The following is a 27,484-nucleotide window of genomic DNA, read 5'->3' as shown; positions in this document are numbered from 1 at the left end:
AATAAGAGTAAATGGTGCTTCGGCAAAACCCTTCTGACTATAAAGAGGGACAAGGCAGGGGTGATTCTTGTCTCTTGCTTTTCAACCAAGCAGTTGAACCCCTTGCAATTCAAATACAACATGATCGGATCATTGGATTTACATTAGTGAAGGAAACAACATAAATATTGTCTCTTTGCAGATGATATTCTCTTAACTTTGAGGAACTCAAACATATCTCTAACCACACTAGTGGAGATACTGAGAGAGGTTGAGGAAGTCTCTGGTTTTAAAGTAAATGAGCAACATTCTGAAATATGAAATCTGACACTTTCTAAAGCACAAGTTGTACAAGTCAAGTCTAACAGCTAATTTAAATGCATTTCAAATTAAACCAGGTACCTAGGCCTCAATATAACTATTTAACTAGAGAAAGGAGTCAAGAAACAGGGTAACAAAAGTGGTCAACGTGGATCTAAATAGATGTAACTCTCTGTTTATAGCTCAGTTCCTGGTTTGACAGCCTGCATGACACTAAGATGAATGTTTTACTTTGTTGGGACAGAAAAGTCCCTGGTGACAGTTGCGTATCCCTGTCCTGAACGCCCCCAACTGCAATGATGCCTGGATCCCTTGTGCTGATTTTTGTTGTCAAGGGTGAACATGGATCATGTGTGTGTGCCATGACATAGGCCTGTCTCATGGACTGTAATCTTTTTGGAAAAGGAGGAGCAAGTAGCATGAGTGTGGTGGTGACAGCATACTGTGTAGTGATCAGTAGAAGTGAACAGGCCTTTTTACCTATGTCACTGGAGTGAGGTCAATGGGCTCTCTCCTGTAAAGTCCAGCTTCTGTTTGCTTAACTCTCACCCTTGGCCTACATCAAGTTAGCGTGTAGTGCAAACATGGTATATGCATGTGCTGGGTGTATGTGTGCCTGCGAATGGTAAACTACATGGATGATTCTGATTTCCATTTTGAGAGACCTGAGGCTGATTGGAGGAGCATGAGGAGGGAGAGGAATCACCCCCAACAGATTTGTGGATTGCTGCATTCCTGTTAGCTGGGTGGAACACACACTGGAGGAAGGAGAGGCAGCCTCTCAAGGACACTCAAAAGATGCTCTTTGATTCAGAGAAAGGTCACTGGATGGGGGCTTGGGCACATCTCAGGAAGGAGATGGGGTGATATGAGAATTATAAAGAGTAAGACAGAAACCCTGGGGAAACCTTTAGATACACATATCACTGTAACTGACATCGAGGTGTGTACCTCTAGTCACTCCCATGGTCTGTGTTGTGGGACTATCAGCATTGAAGTCACTCCTGCTAAGACAGACTGGCGTCTGGAGGAAGGTCAGAGGAGATTGGCACTTCAAAAGGAAGCAGCCCCCCAACACAAACCTCAGAGACTCAGACCCTAAATCACATTTGGTGTCTGGAAATAGACTATAAAAAGGAGAGCTTGAAGCCCCCAAAATTGTCAACTGTCAAGCAGCCAGACAGGATTCAGAGGAGTGAAGGCTCTGCAAGACTTCTATCATTTATGCGGGTTGGAGATCAAGACCTGCCAGTCTCCCAGGTGGGTGAGGGGAAATCACCCAAGGACATCCAAGATCATCTGCCTCTGAAGCCTGGAGCACCAGTGTCTGCCTGCTTGTCAAGCTCAGTGAGCCCCGTGAAAAAGAGAAGAGCTGGAGAGAGCAAGGTCCAGCAGGGGATCCTGGCAAGTGGATCCCTGTAAAAAGGTGTGAGGAGATGACTGCTATATCAATTGGGTCTTTGGATGTGTGTAGGGTTAAGTCAGTGACCCTCGTACTCCAGGGGAGGGCAGCTATGAAGTGAGCCATTAACTTTGCTGCACCAATCAGGTCCTTGCCCATGGGTAGGCTTAAGTCGGAGGCCCCTGTAAGCTAGAGAACGGCTGCCGTCAAGTGAGCTGTGAACTTTGCTGCACCAATTGACTTGTAGCCTGTGTGCAGGTTTGAGTCAGCTGTGATCATGCCATTGTCTGTATGCTGTGTGAGTTGGCAACCCATATACCAGAGGGGCCACCTGCTGCTGTGCTGATCGGGTCATCATCTGAGTGAAGAGCAAATGTGGTCACCCTGTATGCCAGAAGGGGCCACTGAAGAAAGACACGGAGCACTGCCTGGTCGATGTCATTGACGTGAAGAGAGGCTGCTGTGGTAACCCGAGCAGGCCCAAGACCCAACTGAGGATAGGCAACCATGAACTGCAGAAAATTCACCCCCTCTTGTAGGGAAGAGAAAGGATACTAACTGTTGCAACAGAGGAGCACCAGGGACACCCAGCTGTGGCTCCCACAGAGCCACATGTGTGTTACTCACCCGAGGCAGCCACCATGCCCGCAAGAGAGATGCTCTTGGATACTTTGGTCAGACAATCTCTGCTGGAGGAGTAAAACCAGCTTTGGGCTGGAAGGCCCCGGGTGAACTTGTCTGCTAAATATTACTTCAGTGCCAGAACATTTTTTACTTTTCTAACAGAGTCACAGTGGGGCTCTTGAGACTCAGACTGCTAGTGGAGTCTAACCTGAATATCGCCTAAAGTGAACGAGAAATAGCTACTACCACATATTAGAGGGAACCAGGACTCGAGTTCCGACCTCAGGGTGCTATGTGTAATGTTTATGTATGCTGTATTTCACTTTGTGTTTGTATATAACTACTACTTTTTTTATAACAAAAAGTATGTGACTGGACAATCCTTTAATACAGCTATTGAAAGTATTTTGAGTTGTGAGCCTGTGCTCAACCCCTGTATGTACTACCCACCCGTGAAGCCTTGGACTGCTCGACCCTCGCCACCACTGAGAGTGCTGAAAAGGTACTTGGCCCAGTTGCTCAGAATTCATAATAATTCGGGACCTGGGACTTAAGAGTAAAGGACCTCAACCTCTATGTTTGGGCCTAGTAGTTCCTCCTAGCCCTATGGCCCTCTGAACGGGGTTCTGAAATATCTTGACCACTGTACCTATTGCACACTTTGCCAGTAGCCCTCTCTGAGGAAGAAATTGTGTCCCTATAAAAGGGCCTGAAGTCCATCATATGTGTAGTAAGGAACATACGTTAATGCTAAAATTATGTACGTACTTAGGAGCAAATTGTTCTAGTGTGCCCAGACGTGCAAGCCTATTATAAAGCAGCCTACATCAGAAAAGTGGTAGATTGGACTGCTCATGAAATGGAAAAGGTTGCTCCCCAAAGAACATGCTTTACACAGAAAATCAATATGAGATTTGTTGCACAGGTCCAAAAGACCTTCAACCAGTATTAACCCATCATTTACGTTAGGGTTGGGGATACCAGAGAACTACCACCCTAGGTGGAAAAAGTTTAATATCAGGTACGTACAAAATTCTGGTTGACAGAGTGGGCAGCTAAGTGAAAATACCAAAGCACCCTGGCACAAATACTCGTGAAGACATAACAGAAACGGATTGGGAAACCATGAGGAGAGACATCTAGAGAATGCAAAAAAATATGCCCAATCAGAGAGTCTTCATATAAAATCCAATACCTATGGTATAAAACACCCAAAAAGCTAAACCAGGTGTTTTGGAAGTTTCGGACAGATGTAGGAGAGGTGGCTGGAGCGGTGGCTCGATAATACACCTCCGGTAGAACTGTTCAATACTTAAGACATTCTGGAAAGAAATAGTGAGTCATATTAATTCCAGAGGATCCAGGCATGGTGTTAGCCACGGAGGCATTGGAGCCATTAGATTCAAACATAAAACACTATTGTACTGGATGCTGGCAGCAGAAATTATGCTTATAACGCTATATTGGCAACATAAGAGTCATCGACAGTAGCCCCGTAGTTTGGTAATTTACAGCAAACAATTTCATATGTAAAAATGCCACAGGACATAGCGTGTACGCATACAAAGTTCACAAAGATCTGGGTCACGTTGATAGCATACACCTCAAAGACAGTTTACAGCAGTACATCTCCCAATAGAATGAGAGCGCTCCAGATATTTAATTGATGTTCATGTGTTAGTGGGTTGATTGAAAAGGACAAAGTGTAAAGAGTAATGAATAAAATATTTTACGCACATAAAAAATAACTAATCTGTGGCTTGTCTATCATTCTGCTTCCAATTTGTTGGTCAGAAGAAAGTGACTGAAAGTGCAGCTCTAGTGTTCTTGCATAGACTTTCCCAAAGCTGTTTCCGTTAAGAATTTGTCATAAAGAAACATTTTTGACAAAGAGTTCGCGCCAGCATGAATTTGCACCTGTTATGTTAAAGTCATTTATAATGCGCAAAATCATCCCCGAAGGGTTATCTCGGCGCACAGCATAACTCAAACACGAACAGTCATGGATTAATTAAAATAGCACTCTCTTAAGTAGTTTACGAAACTTAAAATGACCAGTGCACAGTCGAATGTAAAGAGATAGTCTCTTCCAATACAGAGGGGTAAGGTATGAAAAGGGCCTGCCACCTGAGCGAGTCTTTTTAATACGTGGAACCACCAACAATGTTTTATCTCTAGATCTTAAACATCTCACTGGGTGATGGAGGGTAAGCTTAGACGCTAGGTAGGTGGGACCTTTCCCTATCGAGGAATTGTGTGTCAAATGAACTTAAAAATAATTATTTTGGAACTGGTACCCAATGGTGTGACCTTAAGAGAGGAGAAGTTGCGGTGTCCAAAGAGAGGTTACAAGTAAGCTGTGTTCTGAACCACTTAGAGTCTTGTTAGCTGAGGTTAATAGGGCATTGCCATAGTCTAAACGACTAGTGGCTAATGCTTGTGTGAAGATTTTCCTTGCTGAGGGTGGAAAAAAGGTAAAAACTCTCCTCAGCAAACGCATCTTGTGAAAGCATGTGCCAATGGTTGATGAGACTTGCTCTTTCATGGAGAGGGTTTGGTCAAGATGGATATCCAGGATCTTGACTACTTGTTTGGGGATCGAAGCTGTGCCAAGTTCAGAAGGCCACCAGTCAGAAGCCCAACACTGTATGACCTTACCAAACAACATGATCTCAGATTTGTCTGGTTCTACTGAAGGCAGTTCTATGATACCCAGTTAGCAATTGCTAACATCCCGGCTGAACAACGTGCTTGGACATTAGCAGGCTCTTCATCAAAAGAGATTACTTACTGTGTATCATCCACATACTTTGAATCCAAAGGCTTTAATGAACTTAGCAAGGGGAGCCACATAGATGTTAAATAAAGTAGGGCTAAGATAGGATCCCTGTTGCACACCCTTGTTCAGTTTCATGGTGTAGGATTTGTAGGGACCCAGAGAGACAGTGTGGGTTCTGTTGTTTAAAAAATCCTCCAACCATTGTAACACAAGACCTTGGATTCCAATCTCTTGAAGCCTTTGTAATAGCCTGGGATGAGACACTGTGTCAAACACTGCAGATAAATCCAGCAGCACAAGCAAAGATGGAATATTGGAGTTGTGAGAACATCTGTTGTAGTCAGTGACAGCTAACTGAGCTGTCTCTGCTGTGAAAAGGACTAAAGCCAGACTGTGAGGGGTCTAGGATCGTATTGACCTCAGGATAGTCCATAATCTTCTTACTCATTTAACTTTCCAACAATTTCCCAAGAAGAGGTACAAGTGAAATCAGTCGGTAGTTCTTCAAATTCAATGGTGACAGATTTGCCTTTTGTTTTTTTAATAGGACTAACCTGGGCTGCCTTCCAAACTGGGGAAATCCACTCAGATTTGATGGATAGATTAAACAGTGAGCATATAGGAGGTGCAAACTGATTTGAAAGGGTAGCAATGATCCTGGCAGGGCAAACGTCCAATGGGAGCCTGATTTTGCCTTGGCAAGCATTTTCTGAACTGTTTCAGGAGAGAAAGTACTAAATTTACAAAGGTTTGAGGCATGATTAGAAGGAGGTGCATTCAGTCTTTTTGCTTCCATTGTTAGTCGAGCAGGGGAATTTCTGATACATCTGATTATTTATTTCTTCAAAATAGTTGGCGAGGGAATCCCAAAGTGTTTGTGTTACTTCTGTATCTTGAGAGCAGGCTCAAGGGTTAACAAAAGCATCAAGCTCTTTAAATAACTCTTTGGAAAAGTTACCCGCCTGATTAATTTAATTAGAGAAGTAGTTATTCCAGACTCTTGCTGTTACATGAGCATGTCATTAGAGCTGTTCTGTAGATCTCTTTATTAGAGGGGTTATGTGTCCTGCGCCATTGTCTCTCCAGTTTCTTACAAGAAGCTTTTTTTCAGATTTCAGCTCTGATGTGTACCATGGAGCACAAGCTTCATATTTGAAAAAATGAATGTGATTTTAAAGGGGCAACTTTGTCAAACACAGCATTATCATATTGCAGTACTGCCTGATCCACATCAAAGTCCTCGGAGCAGTATTAAGCTCATAGGCTTTCGCAAAAGAATCTTAGGTAACTTGGTGCCAGGATGTTGTTATTTTTAAGTGGCTTTTTCCATTCTTTCCATGGTCAGCAGTTTTTTGGGGATACCTTAAAATGGATTAAAAGATAGTCAGTCCAGAGTATGGTTGGGGAGTTTCACAAGTTAGATACACAGAATTCGTGAAAATTAAACCCAGCATCTGACCTGCCAAATGGGTTGGGCCAAAGAGCTTCTGGTATAGTCCAAGCGTGGCTAAATCCAAAATCAATTGTGCAAGCTCTACAGTTAGAGTCCTCTCCATGATAATTGAAGTCTCCAAGTAGGAAAAATTGCTGAGAAGCTAAGACATGCGTTGCAATGTATTCCATAAGACAGTGGCTGAAATCTTTCTTAGACCCAAGAGTGTGTGATACTAGTGTGCCTCTCCTGCAGTCATTGGGAGAAAATTCTAGCTTAAAAATACATATCTCCGCCCAATCGGCATGAAAAGTATCAATGAAAGAAAATGTTAGAGTATCTTTGAAAACAATGGCTATTTCACCCCACATCCTGCTGTATCTGCCCCGAATGAGTATGCGGGTAAACAAGTATCCAGGTGAGCAAGCATCCGGGTGAGCAAGTGCAATAGCTAGTAAAGTACTAGAGCTTAACCAGGGTTCGTAAGGATACCAACATCAGGTGATGACAAAGAGAACAAATCCCATATTTCAGTAGAATGTTTTGGCAATGAACTAACATTATACAAGAAACGATCTAAATGCAACAGACTCTGCAGATGAGAAAGTAAAGTGGAATTGAATATATGATTGCTACCTGGTAAAACTGGAGCGCACATATTGCTCTGGTTGTTGTAGGGGGGCTGAAATATACACTTTCTACAAGAGACGGGGTCTGCTAACGAAGAAGTAGAGGCCTCCCGCATAGTTTCAGGTGCGGAGGTGGCAGTGAACAACTTCTTAATATTAAATAATTCTCCAGAAGCGTAGGTGATTTTTGTGAGGTACCTAGTTTCTGATGAGATGCAGGTGTCGGATCAGACGGCGCGGACAGGCGAAGACGCACCATTGCTGCACCCGCTGCGCATTGGCATCAGTTTAAATGGTGCACTCGTTGTGGGCAGCTAGACTGCAAAGAGCTACGGTCTGTGGCAAACACCGGAAGAGGTTCTCGTGCAAAAACACACAAGCTTTTTCCACAACAAACTGACACCCACAGTGGACCGCAAAGCAAAGATGACACCAAAAAGAAAGTAAGGTGCAACAAGCTTAAAAATACCACTGCTTAAAAACAAAATTTCAAACCAGGAGATATGAGTTTATAGAATAAAAGACCGCAAGCCTGAGATTAGCTGGCAGTGAGCCGGCGCCCGCATCGGCATTGGTTTAAATAGTAAACCGGGTTTGGGAAGCTAGACTGCAGAAACCTCTGGTCTGTGTCTCCTGAGCACAAATATACCAGACTAATTGTGGGTCTGCATGTGCATAGTCTGCATGCAGTAGCGAAACCATTTCAGAATGCCCACCGTAAGTGATTTAATGGTGGGTGCCTGCCCTCGCCCTTCTGACTGAACACAAGATAACTGGTGGAACGTGGAGTTTCTGTTTTGCATGAAGTGTCTCAGAAGAGTTCATTTATCTTCAGTCTTCCTTTCACAAGTAAAGGTTAGTGAGGAGCATGAACCCGGATTTGTATCTCTTTGATCAGACAGAGCATTGATAGTCATTTACATGCGGCCCCCTGGTCAACAGCAGCATTAGGCTGCTGTTTACTCGACTCAGCACCTACAATAAAAATATGTTAACAGTTAAGCACTTATTTAAAGGTTAATTGGTGTTATAGAAAGGAAGTAACTAGGGAGTCCTGCACCGCTGACCTTTCCACCAAAGTGTAAAAATATGACAAAGTCTCCTCAAAAATTGTATTTAATTAACTTGCAGAATCTTTTAATCTTAGTAAATCAGGTTATATCAGTGATCTGGGAAGTATTAATTTACAAATGTTATAATGTTTCTAAATTCATATTTGAAAACTAGGGCCCTCATTACAACCCTGATGGACGGCGGTAAAATGGAGAAAAGTACTGCCAACAGGCTGGCGGTACTTTTCCCCATATTATGACATTGGCGGTTTGGCTCAAGCCAAACCGCCAATGTACCACTCTGTCCGCCACAGCGGTAACAGCCACCAGGCTAGAGACTTCATTCTCCAGCCATGGGTCCGTCACTAGCCTGACCGCGGGATTATGACCCCGCCTACCGCCATGGTTTTCGTGGCTTCCTTACCGCCATGAAAACCATGGTAGTAGGCACTATCAGTGACAGGGATTCCTTCCCTGTCACTGATAGGGGTCTTCCCTGCCTCCCTCCCCCTCCCCAGATTTCCCACCCACACCCTCTCCAGACCCCCCACGACATACATGCACCTTCACCCACCATCGAACACACGCAAATACACACTCATACCCACACTTATCCACGCATGCATACATCCATTCACACACACATCCACACACACACTTACATACATACATGCACACACGCATTCACACAACACAACATACACACCCTCACACGTCCATACATGCACATTTGCATCCATGCACACACAAACATCCCCACACATCCCCACAGACAGAGAACACCCGACTTACCTGATTTCAGGGGGTCCTCCAGCAGGAGACGGGACGGGGCACTGCTGCCAGCAGCAGCGTCCGCCAGCAGAACACCGCCAGGCTGTATCACCCTACTGTCATCCGCCGCCATGGCCGCATGTCGACAGGTGGTAGCCGCGGCGATGTTTTTTTGGTGGCCATCGCCGCGGCGGTAGGCGGTTTTTACCGCCAATGTTATAATGAGGGCAAGTCTTTCCCCACCCTGACAAAAATGCCAAATGTGAACTAAAGAGGCAAGTCAGTTTTATGTGCACTCTTTGGGTGGCCTGGTTCCTATTACACATAAATTACATTATAGTTTATTAAATCAAACACAGGAGACAGTTTTGTACCTTGCACACCCTGACGAGATGTATTTCGAGGTTCTCTTATAAGTGGTAATAAAGAAAAAGGAGGGAAAGTGAATTAAAACAATTGCCTAGGGCCACACAGTTTAGTAAAGCAGGGAACCCGCAATCAATCCCTGGTTTTCTGGTTTCACATTGTTCAGTTCAGCCACTAGATGCATATGCTTTACTAACCCTACACCCATCGTACCACCAATCCTCTCTGCCATCCCACTGGGCATCAATGTGGCCCTCGGTAACATCACAGACCAAACTTTTTGGCCCCTGGGAAAATGTTTGTGAGTACCCATGAGATACAGTATACCAGACACAAACAGGCCTGTGGTAGTGGCATAACGCAACATGATAGGGCCCTCTGAAAAATGTGATGTAGGGCCCCTAAGTCTCAAATATTTCACAGATATTCATTGGCCTTGAGCTGAATTAGCCCCCCTTGGAGGTTTGGGGTCCCTTCTAAGATTACAACCCTTTGGTGCTAACATAATGTTGGTGCAAATGAGCTTTGATGGCTTGATGGTAAATTAAGTGCATTGCCTATTATAAACACAGCAACACGTTTTGTAATTTAACAAAATAACTGTGTGTGTCTGTGCACAAGCCATGGGAGAGAGGTTCTGCTGTGTTTCGCCATCCTTCTCTCTTCCATCTTAGGGTAATATTACGCAGCATTAAGCAGCAATGGCCCCTAAAAATACCTTAACTATCTCAGTTTGTCACGTCCTGCTCCCACGAAACCATCCCATTTCACATGAATATAATTATTTTGGTTTGGCATAAGATACAAAGGATCTAACTTGTAAATATAATTAATGCCTCCTATTTCCCACTTCCGCATCCCCGACCAGTCAGAGGCATCAACTCAAGCAAAGCATGGGGCAGGGACTGGCAAACCCCGTATGCCAGTAGCATTGCAAGTAGTTCTTCACTGTGGTTGGAGAGGACAAAACGTTGATCAGTCAGCCTATAGGAAGGAACTGGACAGGCACACAGTTCTTAAATAAAACACCACGCCGGAAGAGGGTGCACAGGTGAACACGACTGCAGGATATGGCCTGCATATACCTACGAACAGGGCCTATGGCAGATTCTCAGTTTGCAAAGCAGCGACCACGTCATTCATTAAGCATGTTACAAGTAAGCATGGAATGACCATGTGCAGCATTGCAGGCAACATAACCCCACGAGGAGATTACTGCCTGGCTGAAATTCCATGCTAGCTGGGGTAAAGGCAAACCATATGGGCGCTGACACAACAGGCCAGAACAAACCCAGCAGTACTGTTAGAGGAACAGATAAAGTAAACAAGAGAGTCTGAGTTGTAACCTGGAAGGTGTATGGTTCAACCCAACCCAGACTGAAGGTGAGGCTTGCAGTTCGATGGTGCATTTCAAAAGTGGTGGGACAGAAATTCAAGATCTGAGTTGTAGCGCAAAAGCTAGCATTGACAAAACTGTAAGGGGGATGGGGGCGGGCTAGAATGTCAAGAAAATGTATAACAAAAAAAGCCAAAGGTATACCTTGAATAATTAGTCTGTTTTCAAACTGCCCTACATGCCTCAGCACATACTGACACACTCACACCCCAGTATTAAGTTGATTACACATAGTTTAGGGACGAAGTCAGCCTCATGTCTGACTGAAACCAGTGTACTCAATGTGTCTGGCATTAGGAACATTTATCATCTTTTTTTCTTTATCTATGGGAGCTCTAAGAGTCTATATTGGTTACCATCAACAAACACAGCAAGGCGGTGGCTTTACCATGGGGGAAGGAGTGTGACAAAAATATACAGTAAAGCTCTGCACTAACATTGTGCGACAGTGCGTTAACCGCTCACCAACAGCCTCTTCAGACTGCGAGTAAACAGCACCCACAACCAGCTTGGATATGTGCTGTTTGCAGGGTCAACAGCCCCATACTCGCCTTTTGTGGGGAACAGCACGAGCACTTTGTGCATCCCCAGAGGCACTGAGACTGCCTGTGTTTGTGTTACTCCAGCTTGGCGGGCCTCGATCCCCTGCAGGCACCACCATTGTTTATGAAGCGCTTGCTGCGCGACTGTTAGTTCAGTAACAATTTCTTCCACCAACAATTAAAGATAGCCTAGTACTCGTTTTATAGGACATGGCAGGTAGCTGGAGATGTTAGCTTGAGGCTAGAGCTGCTAATGTTGGGACTTGGAACCTGAGAACCTAGGTTCGAATCCCTGTCTCAGGACATGACTCAACGTTGTATGATTCTGGACAAATCACTTAATGTCCCTGTGTCTAAAATTGTGACATATAATGTGTGCAATATATGTATGTGTGTAAGCCCCTGTGTGTAGGTAATCCGCTCACCTCCACGGCCGTGCGTCTTCAGTCCGTTGGTAGTGGGCTGCAGCAATTCTCCACAATAATCCAGATGCTGCTGTCATGCTCCTGATTATGTTAAGCAGCATGACAGCAGCGCCAGGATTGCCTGGAGCGGGCTGCTCTAACGCTCCAGCAGGCACAGGGGGCCTCTGCCTGCGCTCAAACCAGTGATGTGGAGAGGTTTAAAGTGCGCATATCAGGCTGGTCATCGCAAGACAGCCAACCAAAATGACATGTCGACTCTAAACTGAAGGAGTGAGCACCACTCCCCTGCGACGGCTGCGGAAAAATAAAAATAAAATGGTAACAAATTAATTTTATTACCATTTTTATTTTTCACCTTTGCGGCGCTAGTAGCAGGGGGCCGATGCTCCTCTGTTCTAATAGAGGGGCCGCCACTCTTGGCTTAAAGCCTCCACAGAGGCAACCTTTAATTTATTACTCCACCCGTATAGCTTTCAGCTACAATTACCTGCGAGATTGACAAGCCTTGTAGGGTTTTATCAACATATATTTTCAAGCTAAACGTATTCATTAGGTGCCCAATCAACTCTTTTATTGAAATGGTGAACAAATAAATTTAAGGCATGAAGAGCGAACAGGCACCTGAAACAGTTAAACACGGACATTTAGACAGAATGATCGGAGCTGGACTGGCCTTTTATTCCATCGGGCTGGACCCGATGGAGGCCTGTTTTGAAAGCCCCAGGCCACTACTGATGAGGCCTTTGCACTTTCCACAGCATCCTCAGGTTAACTGCAGTTAACTGCAGTTACTTAACTGCACAAGTTATAGTTACCTGAGATAACTATGACTGGAGAACTACATTTTGTTTTGTTTTAGATGTAAACGGTATATTTTGACTGACATTTTCACCTAACTATAACGGCCCTGAAACCTTTGTTTTTTCCAATGAATTGCTAAGGTTTTTTTTTTTTTTTACTGTAACGTAAGATATATTTACAATTCACAACAGGTGTTCAAGCAATTGCCTATTAGTAGGAACTGCCCAAAACAAAGCTCTCAACCCCAACACTTAAAAACACTAGGCCATTCTGCAGAGTTTTCAATTTGGTGAGATTCTTCCCTCTGACAATGTCAATGCCCCTTTCTCCCACTCCCATATAACACAGAAGGAATTAATTCTCAAAACACATTCAATTGTAATTGGCTTTACCACCCATATTTCTGTTAGCAGAGTCCTGCCTGAGCTCTATCACTCCCTACTCACTGAGCAGATATGAGCTCTATAAAACAATATACACAAATAAAAGAAAACGAAACACTAACTCCATACCCATTCTTTCCTCCTCTCTGCAATCATACATATTTAGCATATATAAAAATAATCTTTTTGCACATTTTCTCCCTACACATGTAAATGATTGAATTGTTGAATAAATAGGTGAAAATCTATATAGGAAAACATGAAGAGTACATCTGCTACCAACGACCAGGTTATGCAGGGACAGATCGTCTTCTCTTCTTTAAGAGACCCTCTGCGCGTTGGGGTACCCCTGGCCAATGGCATTCAAACTTCATCAGTCCCCCAGCCCTCACAGGATGCGACAACCACAATCCATACCACCGTTCTTTGAAATTGTAATGCAGCTGTGGTCCCTTCATGTCTCATCCCGTGTTTACCTCGGATTCATGCATTTATTCAAGTAACATTTTTATAACAGCACAACGTTCCTGACACGGTTTCATCTTCAGAAGGTGCAGAATCATGGTTCTTCACTAATAAAGTAAGGTAAATAAAACAGAAACACATAAAAAAGTTATTCTTCATACCTGTAGCCTAAGAGTTCGCTCTGATGAACCATATGAAGTATGTAAGATTCACGGCTGGTTCCGGTCAGGCCAGGCAACAAAATGACAGTGGGTCTTGAGCAGGGATCGGGGTAGAAAGTACTTCCTTCGTTTTCAAACCAGTCCAGAGAAAGTTGCCCTCCATCTTCTGTCTTGATCAGCTCACTGCAAAATACAGGTCAAAGGACAGTATGTTGGGCACCTTGCCACAGCCAACACAATCTTACATTGTAGACGTTCTGTCACTTTGTAGCCAACAAAACACACGCGATTACAGTTCTTTCCACAGCAGGAACACAACTACTTTTACCTAAACTCTCCCTACCTCCTCCCTCCAGTTTTCTTCCACTCCAGCTGAAAAAGGTGTCGTCTTAAATTGTTATCCATCTGGCATATACATGAAACATGCTTCTATTTGGCAAGCACGAACACTAAAGTGCAGGTTAGAACAAGCCTAGGTATCAATATTAAAGGAGAGATGTCACTCTTAGGCTGTGGATTCAGAGACTGAGAACAGACGTTGGAGGGATGACTTGCTGGCTGCGTTCTCAAGTCTTGTAATGGTGATTGGTTGAGTACATATAAGCATAAAAATACACACATTGGTGCTTTCCAGGCTGCAAACACAGCAAATTCGCATTAGCATTAGAGAAAAGAAAACGAGTGCATGAGAGGGAAGAGAGAGAAAGAGACAGGGGTGGGGCGAGCGAGGTTGGAAGAGCTGCATCGGGAGTCCCCTAAGTGGCAATGAAGCCCTGTGTGAAATATCCTCCATGAATCACACGTCCAGGGCTTTCAAAACATTAATGATCTCGTGCAGTGAAGAGAAGAGACTTGTTTTGAGCTAACTGGCTTTCATGCATTTCTACTGGCGATCAATTATGTTGGAGTTTTCGTATAATTGCCTGTAACTTTATGGCGGAGTTGTTGAAATTCAGCCCATGATCATATACTGGAGCTGACATGAAGAGAACTTGGAGCCAATCTTTAGTGGCGTCTCTTGGCAAAGAGCAGCTTGCACAAAATTCATGAGGCCCATTCACTGGATCAAGCCTCCCATATCCCAAATATTTTCCTTTATTCACCCGATTAATGTTTTTAGCTTGGATTAGTGTAAAATGCATGTTGTATAATAGCTTTGCTCATTTTAATTGGCCATGCCTATTTTGTATTTGTATTATGGCAGAGTAGGACATTACCAGTGATCATTGACAAGCTCCCAATAATGGGGTCATGAAAGCAACCAATCAGATGACTCCTCAGAGGACAGGATGATGAATCCCCTTTCACATGGGGGAGGAATGAAACAGACTGATCAGGAAAACCTCTTCTTAAACCTGCTCCTCCCAACACAGGTGTATATGGCACACCTGTGAAGTGTCTCACAATCAGAAGAGGCTAGTTTATTGAAAACAAGCATATACAATGCAACTGGTCTCGCATTTACTTGAGTTAGAGCTATTGGTGTTGTAAATGCATGACTGGACTTTTCTTGCCACTTAATTCCAGATAATGGCCTGTGGAGGTGGATACATGTGCATCAAGGCCTGGTCAAAGGTAGCCAAGTTTGTTAATGAAGACACATCTCAGATAAAACTCACCTTTTCTTTAAGCAACTCCCAATCAATGCTGCTGCAGAACAATTGCAAGGTGACAATTCGAGATCTTCTTGAAATAGGGATCACCACTGTCCTCGTGTAATGTAAGTGCCTTCATTAAGACGAGGGCCTTCGGGCTACGACTGCGAGGTCCGACAAATAGCGCTTCAGAAATACAACTCAACGCCTTACCTCCTGCACTTTTCACACACGTCAATTATAGAGCAAACAAATAACATCATTACAATACCTTCTATTGCCTGACAAGTGCAGGTCCCTCTCCCTCCCCAAATAGGCAAACATTTCAATCTGTGAGGTCTTGTTCACCATGCACCGGGTGAGCTTCGCTCATCTTAATTTATTAAGCAAAAAGTTGCAGCCAACCACTCTGAATTAGCCACTGCCATACTAGACGTTTCTTATTAACAACTGCTTAAGCTTTAAGCTTTTAGCAACTAGTTATATAAGTATTTGCGAACTTAAATAGGCATATAAACTCGAATGATTTCGAATAAAGTTTTAGGAAAAGTAAATACCACAAATGTTCTGCAAAAGTACTACAGCGCTTTTTTGTATGTTAGAAAGCATGTAATTAGTGATCCGTCGCATTGGGCATTGGTAAGCACAGTGGTCGTGCAAACAGCGTGCCCAAAGGGCCGATTGCTTGAGTAGCTCAATCGAAGAAGTCCCCTCTCCCTCAGATACTCCATTTTAAGACGCACTTTGATCTCGGTTCAAGCCAGTTCAAAGTAAGTCGAGCAATGAGACTGCCTAACACACCCCAACGGTTAGGCCCGAACTTTGGGCGTACTATGTCGTTTCTTTCAGCAAAAGGGTTACCAGAGGCGGTCTTCTTTATTCAGGAATCAACAGGCCAAAGAATATGTGCATTTCTTGGCCCACTAAACGGCGGCGGACGCTTAGTCTTGTATGAGAGCCTGCACCAAATTCAGGGTAGCTGCTAAAGGGCTCCTCGAGGCGCCCTGTCATTAGCGACACAAGTCTTCAGTTCTGCATAGTTACCTCACCGGAGACATGAAGAACACGAGAAATGTAATTTATAATACACACAAGGTAAACAAAATTAAATGCAAAGAACTGTAGATGAAAAAACAAACTAGATTTGTCTGTAAAAATCCAGGAGGCAAAAGGGCCACGCACAACATCACCTATCACACACAAACAAATTATAAAACAAGCATTTGCAATGCAATGGGTCTCGCATTTACTCGAGTTAAAGCTATTAGCGTTGTAAACTCCTAACCAGACTGTTCTTGCCACATAAACTGAAAAGTAAAACAGTTTCACATAAGCGAGCAGACATCCGCCATGAGTGCAAAGCAAACACACAAAACAGAAGTTGGCTGCATTGAAACGTATGGGCAAAAGTGCAATTATCATGTAACCCGCAAAAATGCAAATATCCATGTAACAAAGTGCAGTGAAGAGAAGAGACTTGTTTTGAGCTAACTGGCTTACATGCATTTCTACTGGCTATCTGTTGCCGTCTTAATTGCCTGTAACTTTATGGCGGAGTTGTTGGAATTCAGCCCATGATCATATACTGGAGCTGACATGAAGAGAACTTGGAGCCAATCTTTAGTGGCGTCTCTTGGCAAAGAGCAGCTTGCACAAAATTCAGGAGGCCCATTCACTGGATCAAGCCTCCACCCCAAATATTTCGCTTTATTCACCTGATTAATATTTTTAGCTTGGATTAGAGTAAAATGCATGTTGTATAATAGCTTTGCTCGTTTTAATTGGCCATGCCTATTTTGTATTTGTATTACGGCAGAGTAGGACATTACCAGTGATCATTGACAAGCTCCCAATAATGGGGTCATGAAAGCAACCAATCAGATGACTCCTCAGAGGACAGGATGATGAATCCCCTTTCACATGGGGGAGGAATGAAACAGACTGATCAGGAAAACCTCTTCTTAAACCTGCTCCTCCCAACACAGGTGTATATGGCACACCTGTGGAGTGTGTCACAATCAGAAGAAACCATGCTGAGAACACGGAGCCTCGCATGTTTTCAGTAGTGGGCCGGTGCGCTCGAGGAGGGCTAAACACTGGAAAAGGCATAACGTATGCATGTCTTTCGCTAATGAAATGAAGCAAATTGTAAAAGGTAAGCCCATGAACCAACCAAAGTGATGGGCCTGACATGGGCGTGGTTACAAGCCCGTAGAGATATAACAACAGGGACAGAGCGCTTTACGCCTGACCCTAAAAATGGAGAGACAATTTTTTGTTTAAAGGACTACAGTTGAACAATATACTTCTGTGTCACTTTCTTTTCCATTCTTAGTACCATTTCACCAAGAGCCCCACTTCACAGAACACTTTCTTTTTCAATGGCTCCTGTCAGTGTAGGTCAGAGCAGCGAATGTGGAAAGTCACTGAAGGCCGTGGCACCAACAGGCCGGACAGCGAGAATCAAACGGCAGCCAATTAAACTGATCATAACGTCCCAGTAAACACAAGGAAGATCACCTGGTACTTCTGGATGGAGTATGCAACTTTCCAGCCCAGCGCAGGCCCTGATTCTGTAATTACCCTGACCAGAATACTGTGAAATTACTGCTCTGATCTAATGCCACGGAGTGCAAAGGGGAGAGACAAAAGAAAACAATGTGACAATCACTCAAGTACCACAGATCGAATTGACGCTGTGAGTGCCATGGCTGCCATTGAGTGTGAAGGGGAGAGACAAAAGGAAAAAGTAGTTTGCCCACGCTGAGGTATATCGGCAATCGTGCAATTATCCATATAACACGGTAAGTCTGCAAGGCGTAACAAACCAGCCTCAAGGCGGGGCAAACGTAAAGCATTTACCAATGACATCGAGCGATTTTTTAAAGGCATGCCCATGGACAAATGAAAGTGATGGGCGTGAGGTGAGCATGGTTAAAGGTCACAAATAGATTACAACAGGTCGGAATGGCAGCGCTTGCGTGCTGCTATACTCGACCTACAAATGGGTGGTGAACCTAAGTTGTTGAATGTGGAGAGGTATCAGGTGTTAATGAGCCACGGCGTTGGACATGAGGAGCCCAGGGATAAAGACAGAGAGGACAGGGGATCATAATGTGATGAATTCACTAGAAACATCCGTTCCCCCCCAAACCTAGACGACTTGGACGATGAAGCAGTGAAAACTGAGACTGGCTGAGATTGGAACACAAAGCACTGAGGAAGTTAAGCTAGAGCAGTGCACTGGTGGTTGACTGGCGAGATATTAGAAGTGAGGAAGGAGGGGAAGTGACCGCAGAAGGGCATGGTAGGAATTCATATAAGCAAATCAGATGAACAAAGATGTTTTCTGATGGATCGAAACAAGGCCATTTTAAAGGAGGGAGCAGGATAGTCAGCCCCCCCATGTTATGTCTTTACATGTAGGGAAAGTGAAATTGAAAACTGCTGTCGATACGGAAATGTCTTGCATTTGCCCCGGTTACATTATCCATTTCCAAACACATGATGTTGCAAACCCTTCCGTGCAGCTTTAAACAAACAACTTCAAAGAAACAGCAGCAGCTAGAAGGGGATGCAAAACATATGAAGGAGTGAGGGGACCGGTTCAGCTGTGCAGTGGAGCTCACCAAGCCATCTGCCATGCGGTGGGAAGACGTAAACCAAACAGTCCATCAACCCTGCTTCCAGGGACCCCTTGCAAGCTAGTGGAGCAGACCAGTCATTTATGTAGCTTCCTTCTTTGTTACAGATTCAGACAAAGCCGCAGTGACGACACTTAAAACCTGCACCATGCAAAGGGAGAGTCGGTCTCACAATATCTAGGTGTAGTAAGCACTATTTAAATGCAATTGCACCACAATACAACATGAGAAAGGAGGGATGAAAAATGTCGGCAAGAGATAAAGAGACAGGTATCGAAGGGCGGTGGAAGAAAAGTTTATGAGTTGAAATCAAGAATAAGCAGCCTTGGCATTCAGCAGTCCATCATTTAGCAGTGCCAGTTGCGGGTGCCAAAGAAACACTTTGGGCACCTGAACTTTTTTTTCTCCACAAATTAATCACAGCATCTCAGAATTTCATCCTTTCAAAGGGTATCACTGACCCGATTCCTAGGATAATTGTTATTTATAATGCTACAAAAATGGCAAAATATGCTGTTGCAAGTGGTACATAGAACATGCTACTATATGCTCAAATCATCTTACGCTACTATATACTCATTTAATGATAAAACAAACATTTTAATGAAAGTTAAAGTCACAACCGCCGCTATAATGTGAAAAGAATATGTCCCAAAAAAACTGAAACATCAGTTAACGTGTATTCGACAAAAATACACACATGCATATCATATATAGAGTTCCTAAAATACCGTAACTATTCCTATATAATGCAGGGAGTCATGTTGTTGAGTGCTTGTGGGCATTCACCAATGGTTAAGGATTATGTACAGCACTGTTGCATGTTTTTTTCAAAAGCACTTCAGCGAAAACATTTAAGTACCTCTGAGATGTAGCGGCATATTAACAAAGACATTTTGGAGTATGTAAAGTAATACTGCTGTAGCACACTTTTACGTACTCGTATGTCTTTTTGAATTGGCACCAAAACATCTAAAATGGTATTAAAATGGTAATATTCAGAGGACAGTCACACACAATAAGTGTAAACAGAAAGAACTGTGCCGTCTGTGCACTTTTATTTATAGGAAGTTCGGTGTTTCAAAACTAGTTCACAAAGGCATGTAAGAGTAGGTAAAATATTCTCCTGTAGGAAACCTTTGAATTAAATGAATGACATTGACTAAATAGTGTTGTGAATCGCGATAGTAGAAGTTGTCCAGTATGGATATTCGTTCATTCCATGTTTGTGAGAAAATGAAAAATACAAGCAATATTGATTTTTAAATGAATATAGCATCTGCTATGATAGGTTCATGTTAAAATGAATTCAGTAAATGTGATGTTGTGCAGATGCTTTAGAAATGTGCATTTGGTTGTGAATGTACATTCGTTAGCCGAGAGAAATGTCCATTCTCAGGTGAAATTTCACATTTATTGTGCTTCCAAAGTTCAGCTACACCTTAGTTCGAATGAAGCCGCAATTGAATATCTGAATACACATTGATTAGAGCAGCTGTACATTCAGTTTGAGTCAGTTCCATGTGCTTCAGATACTTAATGAACTGGACTTGGATCGGTTTACTGAATTAGTTTCCCTTTCAATTTGACTGGGCAGAAACTGACCTAATGAATATGAATTTGTTCTTACCTCCAATCTCTAGATGGGTCTTTAACACATTGAAAGTGTTTTTTTTCTCCCAGATACAGGAGAGAATCTATAACAGTCATTACTGTAGATTTGGAACAAATAGATTATATGTGCATTACAAGTTTAGTGAAATATTTTTGCATTGTATTATTTATGCAGTTATATAGTGCATACAACCTCTCATGAGGTGTTACAGGGCATTACAGTGACAAGCGCGCTACTCCGTAAGCCAAGGTTAGTGGTTAATCAATCAATTCAATCAATCAGTGTACTTGTAAATCGCAGCTAATCACCCGTTAGGGTCTCAAGGCGCTAGGGGAGGGGAATGTTGCAGTTCAGTCAAAGAGTAGGTCTTGAGGTCCCTGAATTGAGGCAGTGAGGGTGACTGCCTGCGATGTAGTGGTAAAGCATTCCAGGTTTGCGCAGCAAGGTAGGAGAAGGATCTTCCTCTGGTTGAGTTCTTGCAGATCCTTGGGATGATGGCCAGTGTCAGATGGGCCGCGCAGAGATGTCTGGTGGGTGTGTAGAAGGACAGGCAGTGGTTGAGGTATGCAGGTCTGACGTTGTGGAGGGCCTTGTAAGCGTGTATGAGGAGCTTGAAGGTGATTCTTTTGTTGATCAGAAGCCAGTGAAGGTCTCTCATGTTACTGATGATGTAGGTGCAGCAGGGGATTTTCAGGATGAGTCTGGCCAAGGCGTTCTGGATTTTCTGCAGTTTCTTTTAGAGTTTTTGGTAGTGCCGGCATAAGGTGTGTTGCCGTAGTTGAGCTTGCTGCTGAAGAATGCCTGGGTAACAGTTCTCCTGGACTCGGTGGGGAGCCATTTCAAAATCTTTCGAAGCAGGCAGAGCGTGTGGAAGCAGGAGGATGAGATGGAATTGATTTGGCGGGTCATTTAGCGTGAGGAGTCGAGGATGATGCTGAGGTTACATGCATGGTCAGTGGGTGTGTGGGTGTGAGGGGTTGCGAGCGCTGTGAGCCACCAGGAGTCGTCCCAGACAGAGAGGGGTGGAGCCCAGGTTGAGGACTTCGGTTTTGTCAGAGTTGAGTTTGAGGCAACTGTCCTTCATCCAGGCAGCGACTGCCTACATTCCATTGTGAAAGTTGCTCTTAGTGGCTGTAGGTTTGTCAGTGAGGGAGAGGATCAGCTGGGTGTCATTGGCATAAGAGACAAAGTTGAGTCCATGGTTTCGGACGATGTTTGCAAGCGGGCCATGTAGATGTTGAAGAGGATGGAGCTGAAAGAGGAGCCCTGAGCAACTGATCTCTATACGTTTTGAGGAGAACAGTGAGAGCCTGACTCTTTGGGTTCACCTGGTGAGGAAGGAGAGGATCCACTCTGATGATTTGCAGCGGATGCCGGTGTCATGGAGGTTAGTGCAGAGGGTGTTGTGGTAGACAGTGCCAAAGGCGGCAGAGTGGTCCAGGAGGATGAGGGCTGCGGTTTCGCCTTGGTCAAGGAGAGTGCAGATGTCGTCTGTTACAGCAAGGAGTGCAGTCTCGGTGGTGTGGTTGCTTCCGAAGCCTGATTGGGAGGGGTCTAGGGTGTGGTTGATTTCAATGAATTCAGTGAGTTAGGCATTCATAGCCTTCTCAATGACTTTGGCTGGGAGGGGGAGTAGCAAGATGGGTCTGTAATTTTTCAGGTCCGTCAGATCGGCAGAGGTTTTTTTTTCTAGCAGGGGTTTGATTTCTACATGCTTCCAGTCTTCTGGGAAGGTGGCAGACCTCATGGAGCAGTTGATGGTGCAGCAGAGTTCGGGGGCGATGGTGGCACCGGTTCATTTGAAGATGTGGGGGGGGGGGGGGCAAAGGTACAAAGGGACTCCAGAGTGGATGGTTTTTATGATCTTTAGGGTATCGTCAGTGGTGAGGTTCATCCAGAGGTTATTGATTATTGTTGGTTACAAGGATTAGTCATGGGTTCTCAAGGAAACCATTCCAGCATTTTCTCCAGTTTTGGGTGTTACATTAAATAAAAGGAGTCAATTGTGATCATTAGCGTGAAGTATGCAAGTTTGCTCACGTAGCTGATGGGGTGAATAGACCGGATATAGAAGATTAACTATTGTTAGGTTGCAGGGCTAACATTTTATAGACAGAGAAGTTGTGATGAAATGAGGTCTGAACAATTTGAGGCAGTACGTTTTCAGAAATGTGTGCTGTATGCCATGTCACAATATGTTAAATTGCCTTTTAAACTATAAATCATTTATCAATGCTCAACAACTTTATATGAGTAAAAACATGTGCATTCCAGGAAACTATATGAAATTTGGTCAGAGATTTCAAAGGGTGAGCCCAAAGAGTATCTCACATTCTACATGGAAAGTGTAACATACAATTAACTACAATGAAGCTGCTGATCTTCTACATAAACCATTCAGCAAGTGCATATTATGGTGCTATTTAGAGGTAAATGGATTTGTTATGTATGGCTCCCATGTAGAGCCTCTATTGTTTATTTCAGTTTCTAAATCTCAAAACCCACTGTTATGAAAGTTGATAATAAAACTGCTTACCCACAGTTGGGATGTCAAAAAGACTTTCCCTGAGTGCAGTGCTGCTTGTCTGCATTGGCTGAAAGCAGAAAGCATAGCTGCAGTGGGGGGAAGGAAGGTAGAGAAGGTGGTGGGTTGGCTAAGGATGGCAGATAAGTTGTTTTGTGTAACCTTTGGGACAGGGATATATAACAGAGGCATGTTATGTATGGCTCTCCCATTACTCTTCTGCCACTGCGTAGCAGGTGAAAGCAGGGGCAGATGTTTTAGGAGGCTATACAAAACATGAAATTATACATGGGTAAAAAATGACTTATGGGGAGCTTTTCACCTCAGGGTTCTGAGTGACATAATAGACAACTCGAGCTTTGCTCTCTTTTTCTATTTCATGTCATTCAGAACCCTTCGGTGAAAAACATCCCCATAATTCACTGTTACTATTCTATACGTGAGGCTTAGCACTTCACAGCATTGAATATTATCTCATAAAAACTACTCAGCATCACAAAGTGAGAAGCTGAAGAGGTTTTTTGAAAAAAACAATTAAAAGGCAGTAATAAAGACGCAGGATATAGCAGGTGCACTGGTAGAGAAGGCCACTTTTCTGATTTTGAATGTCCCATGGGGGCTATTTTGGTAGCAAGGAAAACAAAATATAAGGCTAACTGAGCTGTGACAATTGTTTCCCAGCTGTTACTTAGGAAAGACAAATTTGAATGATAGCAAGAAAAACAATTCCGTGCAGCCAGATGTCCCACGTGACTAAATGGAAAAGGACAGTATGTTACACTTCAGTGGCAATAATTCACAAATTGCTAGTCCTATGATACCAATGTGAGGCTTTAGTAACAGGATAAACAACCATGAGACAGATTGGTATGTAAATATCACTGTAACTCCACAACCTGTTAGTTATTTTTATAAAACACATCATTGAAACAGGAAAACAGCACTGCAAATATTGCTGCATATGGCAGTGTCCTAAAGTATTACAGTTTTCATTCACATTGGTTGAAGTCTGTAATTCACAATTTTTGAAATTGCAGGTGAATAGATATATCTACATTCTAAATCGTAACAATATTACTTTTACCATTTGTAGTCAATTATAGTACCATAACACCCTTACAATCAAGGCCCATGTCCCTCATAAATGCCACACAGTCAATGTGACAGTGCCTTGAGATAATCTCTGGACACTGAGCAGAGGTACCCTGATACTGTACCCACTGAACACGGCTCGCAGCCGTGCTCAGTTGGCACTGGACACAGAGTACAGATTACACCCATGATCTATGCCCAGCTCGCAGCACAAAGTGGGCACAGGGCATGACCAATGGCCCTATTAGACTCAACATTACCAAAGATATACAACTTTCAGTTCTTAGACATTAGAATTGACAAATGTTGCCAGAGACATAAACAGCACAGCTCCCACAAACGTTAGTTGATTTTTGTATGTTCGTCCAAACACCGGCAGTGCCCACCCATCCGTCTTTATGACACCCCAAATTCCAGATTCTTGAAGCAGGGCCCTGTTCTCACATTAGAAGGTAAGGGGCAAAATGGAACAACTTGAGAGTGAACAAGAGATGGATGCATGTATATAAATAGAATTACACAAGTTTGCCTGGAGTATGGTTTCGAGGCTTGCTTCTGTAAACCCCTGTGAATTTCTGAAAGTTATTGATCTTCACCATTGCAAGGACATACACCTGAGTGTGCACTTTTGTAACATTGTGGCCAACTGAGATCCTACTTTATTTTCCTGTTATTCATGATGTTGCCCTACTATCTAATACTAATCTTTTTTTATCTATTTCAGAATACACCAATCTTGTTTTACTAAAGAAGGCCTCAAAAGAAACGGTATTTAAAGTTCCACAATACTTTAGTGAAACATATTTTTCCAATGCGCAATTTTTTGTTCACATTTTAAAGCAATCACCAATCTTACTTTCGGTGCTTCTGCTTGTGTTTACAAATAATCAGGGAGCATTCTCATTGCCCGAAATTGTTAGATTCTGCAAACATCCATGCACAGTTTTCTAGTGGAACCTATTTCATTAATGCAAGCTGTGCTCAATGATTTTCCTTACGGTGTAGCACTGATCCTAAATACTTTCCATTAATGAATCATAAATACAAGCTTGAACAACTTACAGATATGGGTACAGACCTTGCCTTAGCAGCAGACAATCTTCTTTCACAGACCTCTGCTGTAGTAATGTAAACTGGCAACTATAACGTCCACTGGACAAAATAAAAAGGAAAACCTGCGTTTCCTTGACCCACAAATAATATGTCCTGGGCTGTAAGAAATGTACTTCCCTGTTTACAAATAAGACCATGAATCAATTGCTCAAAGAGGCTGAGCACTTGATTCGTGACGTATACCATTATGACTACATGAACATGCTCAATAGGTTTGTTTGGATGCACTCAGGAAGGGCAAGTTGGTAAAGTCAGGTAAAAAGAAATAATGTTTCGAGTTTACATGAATTATCCAAAATGGGGGAGACAACAAATTAGAGAGAGAAGAGGGAGTTTGCTGGAGTATTGGAGTAACTGCCGCTATTTCCAATGGGACTTTCTGAAACATTTTCAAGCCACCCCACTGAGATTAGCACTTGGGTGATTCCTGTTTATATAAATCTGTACCGAAGAGTTAGGTAACTTGGTAGCAGTCATTTTCTTGTTATTGCTTCATTCACTTAGGTGAGTATTATTTATGTTGTTGAAGGTCTAAGGGGACAATATGTAGGGTTAAAGTTTAATGAGGAGATGGTCATCCTCGAGATAGAAACAACGAACATTATAAAACCTAAACACACTGATAAATAATTAAAGTAACTTCCCTGAATATGAAGGGGTTTCACATGCCACCAAACAATCGCAGAGATGATAAAAATACAGGTAGGGTTAGACTGACCTAGACGGCAATCAGGCAGTTGCTGATAATCTGGTCTCACAGATCAGCATGTAGATTGTTTTTTTTGTTTTAGCAGTTTGTTTGACTGACTTATTGTTTGGTGGGTCAGTTTAAACTTCTGATTTCTAAATATTATCACAAACATTGTCTGCAGCAAACACAAATGTATGCAGTCTCCCAAACCTTGCAAAATACTCATACAGCATGTCTTTACAAGTGCAAAACTGGCCTAATTTGCAAATGTGGGTCACTTTTTAGCTATCTGGTTCACTAACTGGGCTACATTTATTTTGGTGCCCGGTCCTATTTTTCGGCCCAGTCCAACCCTGAGAACAGGAAGTATACTAGGTAAAATGAAACATAAGGAATAGAAATTAGATGCCTATGGGTCTCTATTTATTTCATTTATCACAATATGTAAATAAGATCATAACAATTACATCTATAAGTGCTTCACTATTGAAATACTTAGGAAAATGTTTAAAATACAATAAATATTAAACATATCACAAAAAATGTAAAAATACACAAATAAATCAGCATTTACTTACAGCACACCTAAAAGTCTGCATTTCTATCTATCCATACTTCCACATATGGAACTTTATACAATACAATTTTATATCTCTATATTATTTTCCTTATATATGTATACCCTATCTATGTAGTAGTGTATCCAAATATTTATTATGTTACTCCTACTATAGAAAGAAAGAAAAAAGCCTTCAACTGCCTTCAATGTACTACTTTATGTCTCATCCTATACCTCTCTCAATATATCCTCTACCTTCACTCTCTGACTCATCCGAAACCTCATTCCACTACTATCATCTCCCTGAGACCTTTTCTTGACTTTTCCCTCCTCTATCCCTCCTTGACTCACCCCAAACCTCATGTTACTACTATGATCTCTAAAATAACACTTCCTAGACTCTTCCCTCCTGTGTCCCTCCTTCGAATTATCCCAAACCTCATTTTACTACTATGATCTCCTTAATAACCCTTTCTATACTCTTCCCTCTTTTACCCCTCCTTTGACTCATCCCAAACCTCCTCTAATATGATCTCCAAAATAATACTATACAGACTCCTCCCTCAGCTTGCCCTCCCCTATCCTAGTCAATCAAATTAACAGACTCTCATGTCCACAGCAACTTATATTTCCCTATAGTAATCCACCACTAATCCTTTGGGTTCAGGAGTAGTAAACTACTTGCCAAAAAAAACACTTGAATGCCTTGTCAGGCCTGTCAGGGGTAGTAAGAGCTATATATATACAATTACAATACTCTGTCAAACACTTGGCTTCATCCAACACTAAAGTTGTGCTGGTAGCAATTTTCCTGCAAGAATAACCTACCACTCCAAATAAGACATATTGGGCCTCATTTTGACCCTGGCGGTGTCTCACCGCCAGGGCAGAGGGCAGAGGAAGCACCGCCAACAGGCTGGCGGTGCTTCCGGGGCATTCTGACTGCAGCGGTAAAGCCGCGGTCAGAAAAGGGGAACCGGCGGTTTTCCGCCGGTTTTCCCCTGCCCCAGGGAATCCTCCATGGCGGCGCTGCATGCAGCGCCGCCATGGGGATTCCGACCCCCTTCCCGCCAGCCTGGTTCTGGCGGTTTTCACCGCCAGAACCAGGCTGGCGGGAATGGGT

The 27,484-nt window shown here is 43.1% G+C and overlaps 1 protein-coding gene across 4 annotated transcripts in view; it reads right to left on the bottom strand.

Moving 5' to 3' along the window:
• ABHD3 (abhydrolase domain containing 3, phospholipase) overlaps window positions 1-27,484 on the bottom strand; it is a 336,327-nt gene that overhangs the window by 255,233 nt on the left and 53,610 nt on the right. For all 4 annotated transcript variants that reach the window (XM_069220003.1, XM_069220002.1, XM_069220004.1 and 1 more), the window contains one exon: window positions 13,529-13,711. In XM_069220003.1, the coding sequence (XP_069076104.1) occupies window positions 13,529-13,711 (183 nt within the window). The remainder of the gene's footprint in view (window positions 1-13,528; window positions 13,712-27,484) is intronic.

Source organism: Pleurodeles waltl, chromosome 2_2 (assembly GCF_031143425.1).
Source record: "Pleurodeles waltl isolate 20211129_DDA chromosome 2_2, aPleWal1.hap1.20221129, whole genome shotgun sequence".
Lineage (NCBI taxonomy): Eukaryota > Metazoa > Chordata > Amphibia > Caudata > Salamandridae > Pleurodeles > Pleurodeles waltl.
Note: the sequence above shows the minus strand (reverse complement) of the source record. Positions and strands in the feature narration are given on the sequence as shown.